This window comes from Octopus sinensis, linkage group LG10 (assembly GCF_006345805.1).
Source record: "Octopus sinensis linkage group LG10, ASM634580v1, whole genome shotgun sequence".
In the NCBI taxonomy this organism is placed as follows: Eukaryota; Metazoa; Mollusca; class Cephalopoda; order Octopoda; family Octopodidae; genus Octopus; species Octopus sinensis.
The window spans coordinates 52,149,306-52,167,522 of record NC_043006.1 but is presented as its reverse complement, the minus strand read 5'-3'; the positions used below and the strand labels follow the sequence as shown (position 1 = coordinate 52,167,522).

The window sequence follows — 18,217 nt, the reverse complement described above, 5'->3', positions numbered from 1 at the left end:
AGGGTTGATAAATTAAGTACCAATCAAGTACTGGGGTTGATGTGACTGACTATCCTCCTTCCCACAAATTCCAGGCCTTGTGCCTATAGTAGAAAGGATTATTATTGGAGCGTGGCCGATACCAGTGCCACCTGACTAGCTCCTGTGCCAGTAGCACATAAAAAGCACCCACTACACTTTCGGATTGGTTGGCATTAGGGAGAGCATCCAGCTGTAGAAACCTTGCCAAATCAGACTGGAGCTTCATGCAGCTTCCCAGCTTTCAGTGAAACCGTCCAACCCATGGAAAGCGGACATTAAACGACAATGATGATGATTATTATTAAGGCAGTGAACTGGCAGAATCATTAGCACACCAGACAAAATGCTTAGCAGTATTTCGTCTGCTACTATGTTCTGAGTTCAAATTCCGCTGAATTCGACTTTGCCTTTGATCCTTTCGGGGTCAATAAATTAAGTATCAGTCAAGTACTGGGGGTGACCAACTTACCCACTTCCCCACAAATACAGGCCTTGTGCCTACAGTAGAAAGGATTATTATCATTATCATCATTATTATTATTATTATTATTATTATTCATTTCGTTCGTCATGTACAAGTGTATTCATTCATTCTTTTATTCATTTCATTCAATTTTTGAAAAATTGAAGCATGTCTTTGACAATTCCAGAGCATATTGAACTTATTTTGTGCATGACTTTTGGCTTACCCTGTACATTGTTTTCTTGTATTTGGCATTCATTTTTCTATAATTTCATTTGCTAGCTCCAGGTTAACAATGATTTTGTACACCTGATATTAAAGATGTTAAAGCCATGAACATCCTTCTAATTTTTTATTTTGATTCACCTTAGAAGGTTAGAAAGAACGGATTTGTGAATGGTTTGATGGACAAGTGGAGTATCAATTGAGAAGGAGAGAGAGAGAAACAATAAATTTAAGAGAATGGTGGAAGGAATAGAGGCAGTGATGGATGTTGTGAAGTAAAATTAGGTGAATGGTTGGGTGATGTGCTGAAGAAAGAAGAAAGTGATTGAGAGAGAGGCATGAATGTGGTAAGGAAGAAGAAAGGGAAGTCATGGAAACACATGACCCATGACAAAAGAAAATGAAGCCAAGTGGGGAGTTTGGGTGGGGATAAAGAGAATAGGACAAAATAGAGGAGACTATCAGAGTGCATTAAAATGGTAGGTGTGATTTGAGGGAGACTTGGCTGCTATTTCTAATAAATTTAACAACTAAGTAAAGGTTCAAAGGTTTTTTTTGTGTCTAGAGGCCATTCAACTCTGAAGCCAATCTAGGAATGGAGCCTCTTTTACTGTTAGCCAATCCTATTAGGACTTGTCATGTTATATGGTGACTACAGTAAAATTTGAACTCATGACATTTGACCAGATGTTAACATGGTACCATAGCTGTGTGATAAGAAGTATGCTTCCCAACCACATGGTTCTGGATTCAGTCCCACTACATGGCACCTTGGGCAATTGTCTTCTACCAAAACCTTGTGAGTGAATTTGGTAAATGGAAACTGAAAGAAGTCCATTGAATATGTGTGTGTGTATATATATATATATATATATATATATATATATATATATATATATATATATGTGTGTGTGTGTGTTTATGTGTTTGCATTTATGAGTGTCTTTGTGTTTTTGTTTGTCCCCTATCACTGTTTGACAACTGGTGTTGGTGTGTTTACATCTTCACAACTTAGCAGTTCGGCAAAAGTGACCAATAGAATAAGTACCGGGCTTTAAAAGAAAACAAAGTACTTTTGGTGATTCATTTGACTGCAATTCGTCAAGGTGGTGCACCAGCATGGCCACAGCCTAATGACTGAAACAAGTAAAAGATAGATGATCAAAGAAATTTCTTGTGATGGGTGAATACCATCAAACAAAAAGTTAACCTTTGATAAGTCAAGTTCAAACTGTTTTTTTGTCTACCTCTTGAAGCCAATTTAGCAGGATTTCCTGTTAAAGTATGAATGAATGCTTTTGTGGTTAGTGATAGAGAACTCAATATTTATTCCATTGTTTGACAAGTGGCCTGTGTTGTATCAAAAGGTAATCTGCTAGTGGGAGTGACAGTTCCTCTATGTTTCTGATGCTTTTGGAAACAGCACAACTCTCACAATCATACTTGTAACTTCAGATTATGGCTAAGTTACAAAAAAATATGAATATTTGTAGCTAGTAATAGTTGTCATTTAACCCTAGGTCTGCGCTGATACAGTAGATTTATAATCAAAAGCATTTCGTTCTCAACCACAAGTCTTTTAAGAGAATATAGATCTACCATTTGAGTGTGATCGTTACCAGCATCGCCTTACTGGCACATGAACAAAACATTCGAGCAAGGTCGTTGCCAGTACTGCTGGGCTGTCTCCTGTGCAGGTGGCACGTAAAAAACACCATTTCAAGTGTGGCCGTTGCCAGTACCGTCAGACTGGCCCTCATGCTGGTGGCATGTAAAAGCACCTACTATACCCTCGGAGTGGTTGGTGTTAGGAAGGGCATCCAGCTGTAGAAACTCTACCAGATCAGATTGGAGCCTGGCGCAGCCATCTGGTTTGCAGTCCTCAGACAATTCGTCCAACCCATGCTAGCATGGAAAGCGGACGTTAAATGAGGATGATGATGATTATCAACTGGGTTCTTCCTTTATTTGAGATGTCTACAGTTGGATCTACATCTGTTGTTGGTTTCACTTATGTTCATGCCAGCAGTTTCCCTGAATAACATGGTGTGCTCTTACTCAATTTGTGATAAGGATACATCAGATGAAAAAATCTTAGTCACACTAGGCCAAGAAAAAGACAAGGATGGCCATAGTTGGAATGCCATTGATCATTGACCTACTTAATCAGAGCTGACCTAGAGTAAAACAACTATGGTTTCTGTCATGGGAACAGTATTCCATATTTTGCTTCAGTACTGCAAAGGAGATCTGATTGCTATTTCTAGCAGGTTGAATGACTATGTAGGAGTTTCTTTGCTTGTATATATATTGTGGTAGTTTTGCACTGATGGTGGTGCGGATGGCTGAGACACTTGACTGACTGATGAAATATGTTACTCTATTTAATTTGTGGGTACTGAGTTCAAATCCGACTTGGACTGTCTTGATTTCTATTTTTCTAGCAATGTACATATAAATGTAAATAAATCCTAAGAAACCAGGGATTTTAAGGGTCAGTTCCTAGCTCTGGTTTTATGTTGTAAAGTGTATGACAGATTCATTTATGTCTATTTGCATTCTAAGTTCAAATTCTGCTTGGATTGACTTATTTCACATCTACTAGAAGGCATAATTTTAATCTGCTCATCACTGCTAATAATTTGTCCTGCTTTTATTGCATGTTAGTCATTCCTAAATTTGAGATTTAGAAACTTTATATTCAGACTGATTGTACCTTGTATTTAACCATTTTGACATAATGCTTTAATACATATTTTCTTCTACAAGTTGGCAGATATAATGTCACCTGAATCTATGGTTTTGTTTGAAAAGATGCAAGAAAGTCCAAATCAACAAATTCGGATCAATTCCATTCGAGTTTTATCATCTATTGGTTCTACTTTACTACTAAATTCATCAACTCACTCTGAACTGAAGGTAACTTTGCTCTAGCAATCAAATTCTGTCATTTTGTCTGTTTCTCTGAGTCTAAAAATTGTCTCCTCCTCAAACACCTCCTCCCCTCACCTCCTCAAGCACCTCCTCCACTATCCTCCTCATACCCTTCTCCCTTCCTCCTCACACTCCCTCTTCTCTTCTTCCTGCTCTTTCCTTCTTCATTCACCTCCCCTCCTCTCACTCTTCCCTTCCTCCTCCTCTTCCTACTCCTTCTCTCTTCATACTCCTCCACCACCACCCTCTCCTTTTATTTTATTCTCATTTGCTATCATCAGACATTTAGATGTTTAGACATTAAAGAATATAGTTACTTTTATTATTAACACAGTTTTGTTATCAAAGACTAGGTCTTTGCATGTCATCGTACCATAGCCCTGGCAATGACTCATTTCAATCCTTAAGTCTTTCTTTTAACTGTAGTTAGAGCCTTCTAGAGCTTTTTTTTTTTTCTGTTCTTTCTACTAAAGAATAAAGATGTATTAAATGTGTTGTGTTATTTCCATCAAAATTATGCTAAATCTGAAATTATTGTAATTGTTGATAACGAATAAAGTGTTGGCATTCTCAATTTACAGTCAGTGATGCAGAATTAGTTTGACTTTTTGTTTTTTAGGCAGACAAAAATCTAATTATTTTTGTACTGATTATAATTGCCTTACTATCTGCTGCAGTTGAAGGTTTTCCTTTTAGATTACTTCATTAATAGCCTGACTTCAGCTTACCATTTATCTAATGGATTCTCGGAATTACTCATTACAGAAGTTCTAGTGACATCAATGTCTGTATATAAGGTTGAGCACAGTTACCATCTCTCTTACTGAAATTAGCCTAGTTTCTTGTATTCTATTTCCACAAACCATAGATACTGATAATTCTAATCTTTATTTTATAAAATATGAAGTAAATTGTTGTAAGTTTAAATCTTTGTTAGTATTTGATTATGCAAAAGAAAAAGTTTGATAAAAACCTCACTGTACATTAACCCTACAGAATTTAAATTGGTCACATCCGGCCCTAGTATTTTACCTGTTTTATGTTCAAACTGGTCAGATCCAGTATCTCACACCTACCTTACAATATCATTCTAAATATATACAATCACAACATTGAAATCTCAAAGCTACAAGATAACGCATGATTAATTCAAAACATTGTGGATAAATAAACAGAACATTTGACAGGATAATCTAAATGCTAAAAGGTTAAGTTATTTTACCTTGCAGAAGTGGAAAAGTCTAATGTATTAAGCAGGATTTTTCATTAAACAGAGTTAAATATTTCATCTCTCTCTGATAAAGGGCCCCACTGAAAATGTTAAACTTTCTCTCCTCTCATTATCATTAGATATTTGTCTTCCAGGCTGCCTATCAGAATTACTGCCTATCCTCCTCACTTTCCTAGATGGGCTGGAGGACTATGACTTACATCATCATTTAGCAACTGTTTTCCATGCTAGCATGGGTGAGATGGTTTGACTGGGGCTGGTAAACTAGAGAGCTGCACTGGACTCCAATCTGTTTTGGTTTGGTTTTTATGGTTGGATGCCCTTCCTAATGCCAACCACTCTACAGTGTACTGGCTGCCTTTTATGTTTCACTGGCACAGGTGCCTTTTATGTGGTATGGTTTCTAAGGTTCAATGCACTTCCTAATGCCAATCACTTAACAAAGTGTACCAGCTGCATTTTATCATGCCATCACTTCTAGGAAGATTGTCATGTACTTGGCAAAACTAATAAGTTTTCTCTCCCCTACATCGTCTTCATTTGCCAACCCCGTTACAGAATGTACTGGTTACACTTTATTGTGATACCATAACAAGAGAAGTTGCCTTGTTTCTTGTAAGACAAATGAATTCTTTCTCCTCTATGTTGTCTCTCCTTCTTCATGGCAAAATAATTTATTTCACTTTGAACATTTTGTATCTACTATCTGCCAACACAAACTCACTAGTTTCCTTGGATTCTGCTGTTTTACTCAATGATATGTAAATATTTGCTAAATTGGTATTGTTGCTTCATTTTGCAGCCAATTGGTATAGCTTTGATGAATATAGCCTGCCAAGATAAGAGTTTACATGTTGTTGCTGAAGCTCTCGATGCTATATTTGACATTTTTGCTGAAGATGAAGTTGATCCAGTTGTAAAGGAAATTAACCTCATAGATAATTTAAAGCCTGTTTTATCAACCCTGAAAGGCAATGTAAGTTATTTTTTTTTTTTGTATTGAATTAAGATATATATCAAGGTACATGATGTATACTGTTAAATAATCTAAACCAGTTATCTTTTACCTTTTACTTGTTTCAGTCATTAGACTGTGGTCATACTGGGGCACCACCTTGAAGAATTTTTAGTTGACTGAATCAAGCCCAGTACTTTTTTATTTTAGCTTGGTTCTTATTCTATCAATATCTCTAACCAAACCACTAAGTTACAGGAACATAAACACAATACCAGTTGTCACGTGGTAGAGGAGGACAAACACAGACACAAAGACACACACACACACACACACACACACACACACATATATATTTATACAATAAGCTTCTTTCAGTTTCTGTCTACCAAATTCACTCAGAAGGCTTTGATTGGCTTGAGGCTATAGTAGAAGACACTTGCCCAAGGTGTCACACAGTGGGACTGAAACCACGATCATGTGGTTGAGAAACAAACTTCTTACCACACAACCACAAGAACATTTCATCCATATCTCATCTTCAGTTTATAAACTTCCACAAATTATATCAATATTTCTTTACTGAGGTTCTCTGGAACCCTAGGGTTCAGCAAGAAGTCACGAGGGGGGAAATAGTGATAAGTAGGTCAATTATTTGTGAATGTACTTTTTTTTTAGTTCAATAATCATAATTTTATTATGTATGCATGCGTAAATCCTCTAATAGGGAAATCCTGGTATCTGTAAGTAGTATACGGACCCAATAGGAAAGACCTTGTTTTCACCAAGTCTTTTAAACATTCCTTGTACTAAATCTTTCAAAGACATTTTTATGATTAAATGCCTTACAAAAGAGAAAAAGATGGATAAAGATATCTAACTTTTCAATAGAGGTTCCTTAAGACATCAAATGTATTTCAAGTGTTCCCCAAGAATAAAAAACATTTGAAAACGTTGGTTTAGATGGACATGTGACCCAGATTATATTTTATAGGTATTCTCACATAGTCACTGGATTCTAAGGTTTTTTTTTTTTCTTTTACTTGTTTCAGTCATTTGACTGCGGCCATGCTGGAGCACCGCCTTTAGTCGAGCAAATCGACCCCAGGACTTATTCTTTGTAAGCCTAGTACTTATTCTATCGGTCTCTTTTTGCCGAACCGTTAAGTGACGGGGACGTAAACACACCAGCATCGGTTGTCAAGCAATGCTAGGGGGACAAACACAGACACACAAATACACACACATACATATATATATACATACGACAGGCTTCTTTCAGTTTCCGTCTACCAAATCCACTCACAAGGCATTGGTCGGCCCGGGGCTATAGCAGAAGACACTTGCCCAAGATGCCACGCAGTGGGACTGAACCCGGAACCATGTGGTTGGTTAGCAAGCTACTTACCACACTGCCACTCCTATATGTAGTTGTTTTTTTTTTTACCACATTAATATGTTAATATTAAGTTGTATCAGAGTGGTGAGCTAGCAGAGTCATTACTACACCAGAAAAATGTTTAGCAGCATTTTTCTCAGCTTCACATTCTGAGTTCAAATTTTACTGAGCTCAACTTTGCTTTTCATCCTTTTGATGTTGATAAAATAAGTACTAGATGAGTATGATGTCAATGTAATCGACTTACCTCCTCCCCCAAAATTGCTGGCCTTGTGCCAAAATTTGAAGCCAATATTAAATAATGTTATTCATTCAGGTGCAGGAGTGGCTGTGTGGTAAGTAGCTTGTTTACCAACCACATGGTTCCAGGTTCAGTCCCACTGTGTGGCACCTTGGGCAAGTGTCTTCTACTATAGCCTCAGGACAACCAAAGCCTTGTGACTGGATATGGTAGACGGAAACTGAAAGAAGCCCGTCGTATATATATATGTGTGTGTGTGTGTATGTTTGTGTGTCTGTGTTTGTCCCCCTAGCATTGCTTGACAACCGATTCTGGTGTGTTTATGTCCCTGTCACTTAGCAGTTCGGCAAAAGAGACCGATAGAATAAGTACTGGGCTTACAAAGAATAAGTCCCGGGGTCGAGTTGCTCGATTAAAGGCGGTGCTCCAGCATGGCCACAGTCAAATGACTGAAGCAAGTAAAAGAGTATTCAAAAGAAAATTGTACAAGGGCAAATTTATTATTTTCTTCGTTTTGCATCTACTGCAGTAGTGTGATAGGATAGATTGGAAGGAATCTCAATATTTGGATACATGCAGAAAGTGTTCCCATTAAAACAAATTTCTAAGCTCAGCTCTGTTATTAATAGTAGTTTTGGTACTGTGCCTTCAGTGGTAGACAGATCAAAATACATTATATCACCTTTGCCAAAATTCTTATAGTGGCACAAACCCTCTTATTTACAAAGAAGAGGAAAATATAGTAACATAGCTAAAACTAAAAGCAATCCAAAGTTTGCTTGTAGCCTTCTTGTTGTTTGAAGTGGTATTCATGCTTTTCCCTGGGGTACTTGTAGCTGACATTTTTTAAACAACAACAACACCCATCTGCTAATTTTTCTCAAACATTTTTATAGATAGGCACAGGAGTGGCTGTGCGGTAAGTAGCTTGCTTACTAGCCACATAGTTCCAGGTTCATTCCCACTGCGTGGCACCTTGGGCAAGTGTCTTCTACTATAGTCTTGGGCCGACCAAAGCCTTGTGAGTGGATTTGGCAGACAGAAACTGAAGGAAGCCCGTCATATATTTGTGTATATATATATATATATGCATATATATGTGTGTTTGTGTTTGTCCCCCCAACATCGCTTGACAACCGATGCTGGTGTGTTTACGTCCCCGTAACTTAGCGGTTCAGCAAAAGATATTGATAGAATAAATACTAGGCTTACAAAGAATAAGTCCTGGGGTTGCTTTGCTTGACTAAAGGCGGTGCTGCAGCATGGCCACAGTCAAATGACGGAAACAAGTAAAAAGAGTAAAGAGTATAATTAGTCCTTTTAATTAGATTCCTAATGTGTCACCTTGTTTCTTTCAGGCTGTTGTTTCCCGTTCACAGAAACAGAAGTACAAAGACCCTGTGATAAGCACTGCCAAACTAAACTTGATTCGCTTCATTAAATACAAGTCCTCACTCGGTGCTTCTACTTCTCAACAGACAACTGAATCTTGTAACAAATAAATCTTTTTTGCTCAATTTATTCTAATTTTGTTCAGTCTTATAATTTGCTGCTCTTTTTTAAAAATATTTGTTGATGTTTCTTCGTGTTACTATAAAAAGCAAATTGTGTATGTTAATATATTTAACTAATATTGTAGTTATGTTGCTATGCTAAAGTGGTACTATTTAGCTACTCTGTAACAGTACTAGATGCACACTACCTATCCATAACTGGAAATCTTTCTACCAGCATTGGCACAATGAAAGATAAGTCTAGAGAGATTGCGGAGATGCTAGAACAAAATAGATGTGTGCAGTGTGCAAGAGACAAGTTGTAGAGGAATCAAAGCTAGATTTTTCATGGATTAAGAACATAAGTACAAATTCTTATTGTTGATAGAGAAATTAATTGATATAGTGAGAGCACATGATAAAATAATTAAGTTGAAGCTAATCATAGGCAATGTAATTGCAACTATTACTCCTGATTATGTACCTCAATTAGGACTCACAAATAAACAAAAGGAATTATTTATGTTTCAACTACAAATAATGTCATCATCATCATCGTTTAACATCCGCTTTCCATGCTAGCATGGGTTGGACGATTTGACTGAGGACTGGCGAACCAGATGGCTGCACCAGGCTCCAATCTTGATCTGACAGAGTTTCTACAGCTGGATGCCCTTCTTAACGCCAACCACTCCAAGAGTGTAGCGGGTGCTTTTACGTGCCACCGGCATGAAGGCCAGTCAGGCAGTACGGGCAACAGCCACGCTCAAATAGTGTTTTTTACGTGCCAACTGTACATGAGCCAGTCCAGCTGCTCTGGCAACGACCTTGCTTGAATGTTTTTCCACATGCCAGTTAGGCAACGCTGGTAACGATCACGCTCAAATGGTGCTCTTAGTGCTCCACTAATGGACATATTAGGGTACACTATGATGGCTACTCTTGTGTATGTAGAGGCTGCAGTTATGGTACAAACAATGGGGTAGGGTCAAAATTCCTGGACTTCTTGATGCAAATGCAAAATATCAACTTTGGGAAACCTACCTGCTCATTGATCATTTACCATTATTCTGGTGAATATGCAAGCCAGGTGAATTTCATTCTCATCAGAAAACAGGATTTAAAGATGATCGTGAATATTAGGTTACTCTCCAGTGAAGAATGTATCCACCATGAACTACTGTTTTGTGGCTTCAGGATAAGGGCTAAATACTGAGAGGTAAAGATGGTCTGGAGAATCTTCTAGATGAGGAGAAGATAGAGAACAGCCAGTAGTTTCTGCAAGATAACTAGCTGTGAACCACGGACGAGATTGGAGTAAAGCATTAACCAGACGGAAGGTGACGACGTGGTGGTGAAATAGTATGAAAGCTACAATCATAAAAGCTAAGAGGCCAATCTGTGCAAGAACAAAGAGCATTCCAGACAGAAGATGATATTGTGATGAAATGATATTGTAAATAGAGTAATAAAAGCTAAGGACCAGAAAGAATGGAAAAAAGTGGAGAGGCAAGGAATTTCCTTAAATGGTTAAGAGAAGCTGAAAGTAAGCGATTCGCTACAGTTCTGCGTTGAGAGGATCAGCGGCACACTGTATTTTGAATTGCAAAGTAGTGTGAACTAGCAGTATAACCTGGCCTTGTCCGGGATTAAGTTACGATTATTAAGCTAATCAAGTTCTTTATTTCAAACCAAACTAAGTAATAAAGACGTCAAATTTGGACGAAATCCGTTGAAATTAGTTATATTATATATATAATATAATATAAATATATATGGGCAACAGACACGAACACGCATACACACACGTACGTACGTACACCTATTGCATGTTTTGTGCACGCATACATGTTCATAAACAGAAATGAATGGAAAAAATGTTGTTAAATTTGTAGATTAACACTCGCACGATTTTCACTAAAGTATATATACTATGATTATAAAATATAGTGTCTTTCAAAAACAAAAACATTTTACATTTTTTTTTATGAACGTCATAACTTTCTCTCTCTCTCTCTCTCTCTCTCTCTCTCTCTCTCTCTCTTTCTCTCACTTTGTCTTTCCCGTGAAACTCTCTGCCTCCTTTTTCCACTTTTCTTTATCTTTTTTTTTTTTGTTAGACGCTGGCAAGAACGTTGTCATTTAATCTCTGTCTCCCCCTCTCTCCCTTTGTCTTTCCCGTGAAACTCTCTGCCTCCTTCTTCCACTTTTCTTTATCTTTTTTTTTTGTTAGACGCCATCAAAAGAGCCAAGGCTGATATTTTTCGTGGCTAAAAGCTATGTCTGAAAATAGATATTTACGCTACCCACGGGTGCCTCGGGGGAAAAATAAGTTGACAAAACCCAGATAGGGTGTTGACAAATGTCCTCCTAAAATTGGAGCGACATGCGTGCTAATTTGTGGACGTGCATAAATTACAATCACGTACACACACATGCACACACATCCTCCCTTTCATAGATATGAGGAAGACATTGGAAATAGTGCATTAGAAATGACTGATGCGCTTACTCTCATCAACGCTGAGAAGAAAGTTGCTTGGAAATGTTACAAGAGGTTGCTGCATGTGGAGAATTTCAGGAAGAAGGAGGCACTAAATAGATTCAACTGAAGGACTAGCTAATAATGTTGACAACTGCATGGTTGAGAGTGAGATTAAGGACATGAATTCCGGTAAAGCTGTCAGACCACCTGGGAAAGTCCCTGGGACGGTGAAAATATTCGGCGAAGTAGAACTCAGGCAAACTGTTCGCACAATCAATCAGGTAGTAAAGGGTAGTGTCATATCCATTGATTGGCGTTACAGTATTAATCAACTGAATGCGTAATGTTGGTGTGCATGAACGATGAAGCACAAGTAATCTAAGAGCAAAGCTGAACCTAAAAGCAATCAAATATACAGTGATCCCTCGCTATTTCGCGGTTCAACTATTGCGGATTCACGACTTTGCGGATTTTTAATATATATATATATGAACGCCTAAAATTTTTCATTAAATCCATTAAAATAGTAATAATAAATATTATTTCTTAGTCTAGGAGCAACAAAACAAGCGTAAAATAGCCAAAAAGCATATACAGAGGTATCTGAACTTAAGATGGGCTGTGATTGGTGCAATGGAGAGAGACGACGAATCTCAGTTTTCTATTTTGTAATCTGGTCTGTGTAACAGTAATAATCGATATTTTTCTAAATCTAAAGTGTTATTGCTTAATAGTTGTCCTTGTTATTAATAGATTACTGTAATGGGTGGGTTGTTAACAGTACAGGGAGGGTTTTAAAAGTCCAAATACACTTTAAATAAATACTGTAAATATGGTGTCCCTACTTCGCGGAAATTCAGTTATCGCGGCCGGTCTCGGAACCAATCTACCGCGATAAACGAGGGATCACTAATGTGCAAAAAGGGAGATTGTAATGGTGCAGACATGCAACTCAAATGGACGATAACAGTTTTGTAAAAAGCGCTGGAAGATTCACGTGGAAAGAAATTGTAGAAAGAGAAGACAAATGAAAATATTGTAGAAAAGCGGAAGCTGATATAAAAAATTGAGGAAAGCTGAAACTCGTGAATGAAGCGACAAGGACATGAGTAATAAGTTGTTGTGTTGGTGAAAATTGGTCTAAGAATGGAAAAACGAATGTAAAAATGATGACAACGATAAGCTATTCTGTAATTGGGCTATTTAATTAATTTGGTAGTTACTCTAATTGCACTTGTTAACTGTCACATGTAATTTCACTTAATTTCTATTAACATGGCTAAAAAAGATAAAAAATAATAATTGCATCGAACCAGCACAGTTATAGTTTACATAAAGAGAATGGTAGGTTGGCAGAAACTGTGGGACACTGGGTTAAAGGTATCAAACTATATACTTTCGTTACGTTTACGATCTGAGTTCAAGTTCAGTCGGGGTTGGCTTTGTTTTTGTCCTGAATCAAAGTACGTCACTGCTTCACATTGATTCAGTTCACTCATACGGAAATGAGTATCTAACGTTGCATCCCGAGGGAAGTCTTTTGCTCCCAGTAGCTTAAACATGATTGGCATAAACTCCGGTCTAATGAGCCTTTAGGTTCGAGATACTAACTTTATACGTCACTTTGGAATAAATAGATATTTTATATCATTAATGATAATAGATGTCATATGTCGCTATAGGATGGGATAGATAAATATTGTATGTGGGCATGGTACAAAGTTCACATTTTAGATAAAGAATCTCAGCAATTAGAGACAATGTATTTAGTGGTAACTGGGAACATATTCTGGTAATTTCTGTACATAATACGACTTCCATCCGACTTAATCATTGTTTATGAGTTGAATACAAATTATGATTAGATTATAATATTCTGATACTCCAGTAACAAAATTATTAGGAAGAACATTTTATCTTGATGTGTGTGCAACAAACAACTTGTAGCACACGGAGAATACTGCCCTATACTTAGTCTGGTACTAATTTTATCGATCTATATTTATTAAACGGCTGAGTTTTGCCATGAGTTATGACTATATTTTAAAGATACTTTAGTCTGTTGAGGTGTTAGGATGTAAATCACACAAGTAATTTACTGGGACACTACATACATACATACACACATACATACATACATACATACATACATACACATACATACATACATATGTGCATGCATGCATCATCATCATCATCGTTTAACGTCCGTTTTCCATGCTAGCATGGGTTGGACGGTTCGACCGGGGTCTAGGAAGCCAGGAGGCTGCACCAGGCTCCAGTCTGATCTGGCAGTGTTTCTACAGCTAGATGCCCTTCCAAACGCCAATCACTCCGTGAGTGTATTGTTATATCGCAGCAATGGTGCAGGGAACTGCCGAAATCATGATCTTCAGTTGACATCTTATGGAAAGAGTATCCTGTATCGTACAAAAAAGAATACGCTCATGCGCACACATACATGCGTACGCATGCGTATTCGCTACTCTGATTACTGGTTACTTCAAGACAGAAGTAGCATATGTCATTCGCACTCAGAAGAAAAAGCTCCGAATGTGTAAAAACATTGTTGGGTCCAGGAATTTTAATGTTCTCAACAAAGTATAAAGGATAAATGAGGTCGACCTCCGCCGCTCTACCGTTTCTGTCAATCCAGTAACGATAAGGTATAGATGAGGAACCTTGGAACACATTACAAAATAGCGGGTGAATAAGAATTAAGAATGGACAAACAAATAAGTTGGTATAAAGTATATGTCTCACAAGAGAGGCGAACATTTATGATTACACAAGGGACTGTCCTGATAACCAAGGGTTACCAAGGGCAGGTGTCCAATCCTATCTGTGGTCACGATTCTATGGCTTACAAGATTCATCAGAAGAATGTTTATCTCCTGAAACGTCCTTTAACATCTTCAATGCTTCTAGATGAACATTCAATAGAGACTGTTTCGGTCTCAAAAATATACCAAAGGTACAACTTCTTGGATTGTTACTTTGATTTATTTAATAGGTGTCAAACTTGCTTCATTTATATGTAGATGTGATTGATCTTGGATTGGACTGTCACAAACTTTAACACAGTGTCCCAATATTATTCTTATCCAGTACACTATGAGAGCGAGTAATCAAATTGTTCAAAACATGGTGTTTTACAGAACGACATATGACATTAACACTTCGAATAAGTATTCTATCAGAAAATTCAAAAATCCATCTAATCCATATAAAAGACGTTTTAACCTGATGAAGATATAAACTAAGAGGTTTAGCTCTCGTATTTAGAATAACATCTAACGAAGCATTCAACTCATTCTAGTACAGTATATATAGCTGAAAAGAAGCATTTTTGAGATGAACAGGAATATTGTATTATTATTTTTTTTTTATGAACATTACAAAATTCAATCTTTGTAAGGATTTGGGTCATGATAAAAGATCATGGGAGACAAAAAGTGAACCCGATATGTATGAATGACTAACTGGTATAAAAACCTAGATACTCAGTTTTTATGTCAGCAAATTAGTCAAAAAAATATACAAAGTGTATTAGAAGCTACATTGACTTGCACCACGAGATTTTACTCTCACTGACTATATTTAATCAACTTTAAGGTGGCGAGCTGGCAGAAACGTTAGCACGCAAGGCGAAATACTTAGCGGTATTCCATCTGTCTTTGCGTTCTGTGTTCAAATTCCGCCGAGGTCGACTTTGCCTTTCATCCTTTCAGGGTCGATTAAATAAGTACCAGTTACGCACTGGGGTCGATGTAATCGACTTAATCCGTTTGTCTGTCCTTGTTTGTCTTCTCTGTGTTTAGCCCCTTGTGGGTAGTAAAGAAATAGGTATTTCGTCTGCCGCTGCGTTCTGAGTTCAAATTCCGCCGAGGTCGACTTTGCCTTTCACCCTTTCGGAGTCGATAAATCAAGTACCAGTTGCAACTGGCCCCATCCCGCAAAATTTTGGGCCTTGTACCTAGAGTAGAAAAGCGTATTTAATCACCCTAACATTGTGTCATTCTTACAATAAATTAAACGTAAAAAAAAAAAAAAAAAAAAAAAGAAAAGAAAAAAGATTTTTAGTGGACAATACAAGTGTCGCTTATTTTGTTGTAAATTAACAGTTTATTGCCAACTACGGAAGAAATCTGCTTGGCAACTCTTTCAAACATAACTATTTATCAATTCTTTTCATCGATCTGTTTTTGTAAAATCAACTTCCTGATAAATTAGCAATAACAATAGTATTCTAAATTTTGCTCTTGTTTTTCTACTGGCCGGATATTTTTTCCTATCTGTTAAGGCTAAATCTAATTATTACTGCACGTATCTCTTACAACAGCTGCAAGATTATCAGAGTGAGTGGACAAACTATATTATTGTGTAAACTGCCACAACTGGCATGATTATCAGGTATATTAGAAACATGTAAGTAGATCGCATAAGATAATGCGACCTAGTTGATTTTTGTATATTAAGATTATTAAATTTGCAGCATAGAACTGCATTGTAACATTACACTTTCATATTTTTACAATAGTATCATATGATTAAATTCTGATTTATAACCAGTATTTGTGCAAATAATGAGCCATCTGTTATGTCTCCTTGGGTTATAAGCACATACGATAAACGTCGCTCATGGACCCGGTTTCCCGGTTTCTGTGGCGTATGTGTTCCCCCCAGCTGGACAGGACGCCAGTCCATCGCAGCGTCACTCAAGAAACAGGAAGAGAAAGTGAGAGAAAGTTGTGAAAGCCACGTGGAGCTTTTAGGTGTTTTCGCTCAATAAACACACACAGCGCCCAGTCTGGGAATCGAAACCGCGAGTCCGCTGCCCTAACCACTGGGCCATTGCGCATCCACTATAAGCACATAGACATATATATTAATCTTAAATTATACATGTTAAATCCATTCCAGCCGATCTTACCAATCAGCTTAGTGATGGTGCTAGAAAGCCCTAAGACCTAATCAGGCAGATTTATGATCAAAGGCGTTCAAGCTGTGATCAGTCTGTATTTTCGTATATCAAAAATTCTCTAGTGTTCTCGTTCCTGAAAACAATAGGGGGTGATTTGTGGGAAATTTTCCTGCTATTTCTAATTATCAAGCAACCAGGTATAATGATCTTCAAAATATACTCAAAACTTAAAGAATCATGAGATATAATTAGTTTTTTTTCTCTTTAAACCAGTAAATAATACTTGTTTCGTTAAATAAACTTAGAGAAGTAAGTAATACAGGGGGAAACAATTAATTGATCTAAGAAAGCAATTTTTGCACGCAAATTGCTTCTGGGAAATATCATAAAAGGAAAAACTCAAATGTATTTCTTACGTGGGAAACATAGTTATAAGACAGATCTCACAGGAGTCGACGTCATTACGACCATCTATGGAGAGAAATAAAGATGAATGCATTTGCCCTAATAACTTAACAGTGGTCAAAAACATTTCCGTAGGAAATAACTATAGCCCCAATTGAATTACGAAAATTACACTTTGTAACTCTACGCACAGGACATTTCTTTTTAGTTTCGGAAATAAGGACTTGATATTGTTATTTCGTTTAGAAACCCCACGGAAAGATAACCTGTTTGTTGTAGTGCATAGATGTACACATACAATAACACACCCACACATGTACTTTCGGAATTTGAAAGATGGCCTCTGCTAACTCAGATCTCAAACATATTTTCGGACGTTCAAACACACGTATTCATTTTATTCATTTTGTGTATTTGTGTGTAGCGCGTGCGCTATCGTGCGTACACATATACATCTATTAGTATATACCTATGTATGTATGTATGTGTGTGTATGTATGTATATGTGTGTGTATGTGTATGTATATGTGTAAATAGGTAAGTATATATGCTATCAATATATATATATATATATATATATATATATATATACCATACATTATATATGTATGTATATACACATGCATATATCTTAATATATAAAGCAGAGTTTGTGTGTGTGTGTGCGTGCGTGCGTGTGTGTGTGTGCGCGTATGTGTGTGTGTACATGTGTTCCTTATGCATTTGAAAACTTAGTTGCCAATTTTGACGTATGGATATCAAAAGATTTAGTAATCTTTCGGTTACCAAATAAACTTTATTTTCATTTACATATTTGCATTACAAAAATTTAACATTATATAACGAAATTCTATACCACTACCATCACCACTACGAATACTACCACAACGTCACATTTTTTTTAATGTGTGTGTATGTGTGTGTGTGCGTTTGCATGTTCGTTACATACTTTAGGCCGATGACTGAGAAGTATATGTGTGTGACGGTGTATGTGTGTTTGAATATACATACATTTATATACATATAATATATATAGGAATATACATACATTTATATACATATAATATATATAGGAATATACATACATTTATATACATATAATATATATAGGAATGTACATACAATTTTAGTGACAACAGACACATACACACATCTAAAGAGAGAGAGAGAGACATACACATGGACAGAGAAACGTCTGAGATATGCGTGAATGTATGTCTCTCCGACTGCCTTAGTATCTGTATTTGAGTGTATGTCAGACTGTATGTGTGATAATATTTAAGTGTTAAGCCCCAGAGAATTAAACACACACGCACATCTACATATACATATATATGTGTGTATGAGTGTGTATGTGTCTGTGAGTGTGTGTGTGTTTCTGCTTTTATTACGTCTGTAGTAAAATATAGTAATGAACATTCTACGCAGTTTTAAAGAGCCC

The 18,217-nt window shown here is 36.9% G+C and overlaps 1 protein-coding gene across 2 annotated transcripts in view; it reads left to right on the top strand.

Annotated features, from left to right (window-relative positions):
• Positions 1-8,993, top strand: part of LOC115216484 (HEAT repeat-containing protein 3) — a 50,895-nt gene extending 41,902 nt beyond the window's left edge. For both annotated transcript variants that reach the window (XM_029785903.2, XM_036506662.1), the window contains 3 exons: positions 3,479-3,628; positions 5,677-5,850; positions 8,828-8,993. In XM_029785903.2, coding sequence (XP_029641763.1) covers positions 3,479-3,628; positions 5,677-5,850; positions 8,828-8,971 — 468 coding nt within the window. In that variant the 3' untranslated portion in view covers positions 8,972-8,993. The remainder of the gene's footprint in view (positions 1-3,478; positions 3,629-5,676; positions 5,851-8,827) is intronic.
• The last annotated feature ends 9,224 nt before the right edge of the window (positions 8,994-18,217 follow it).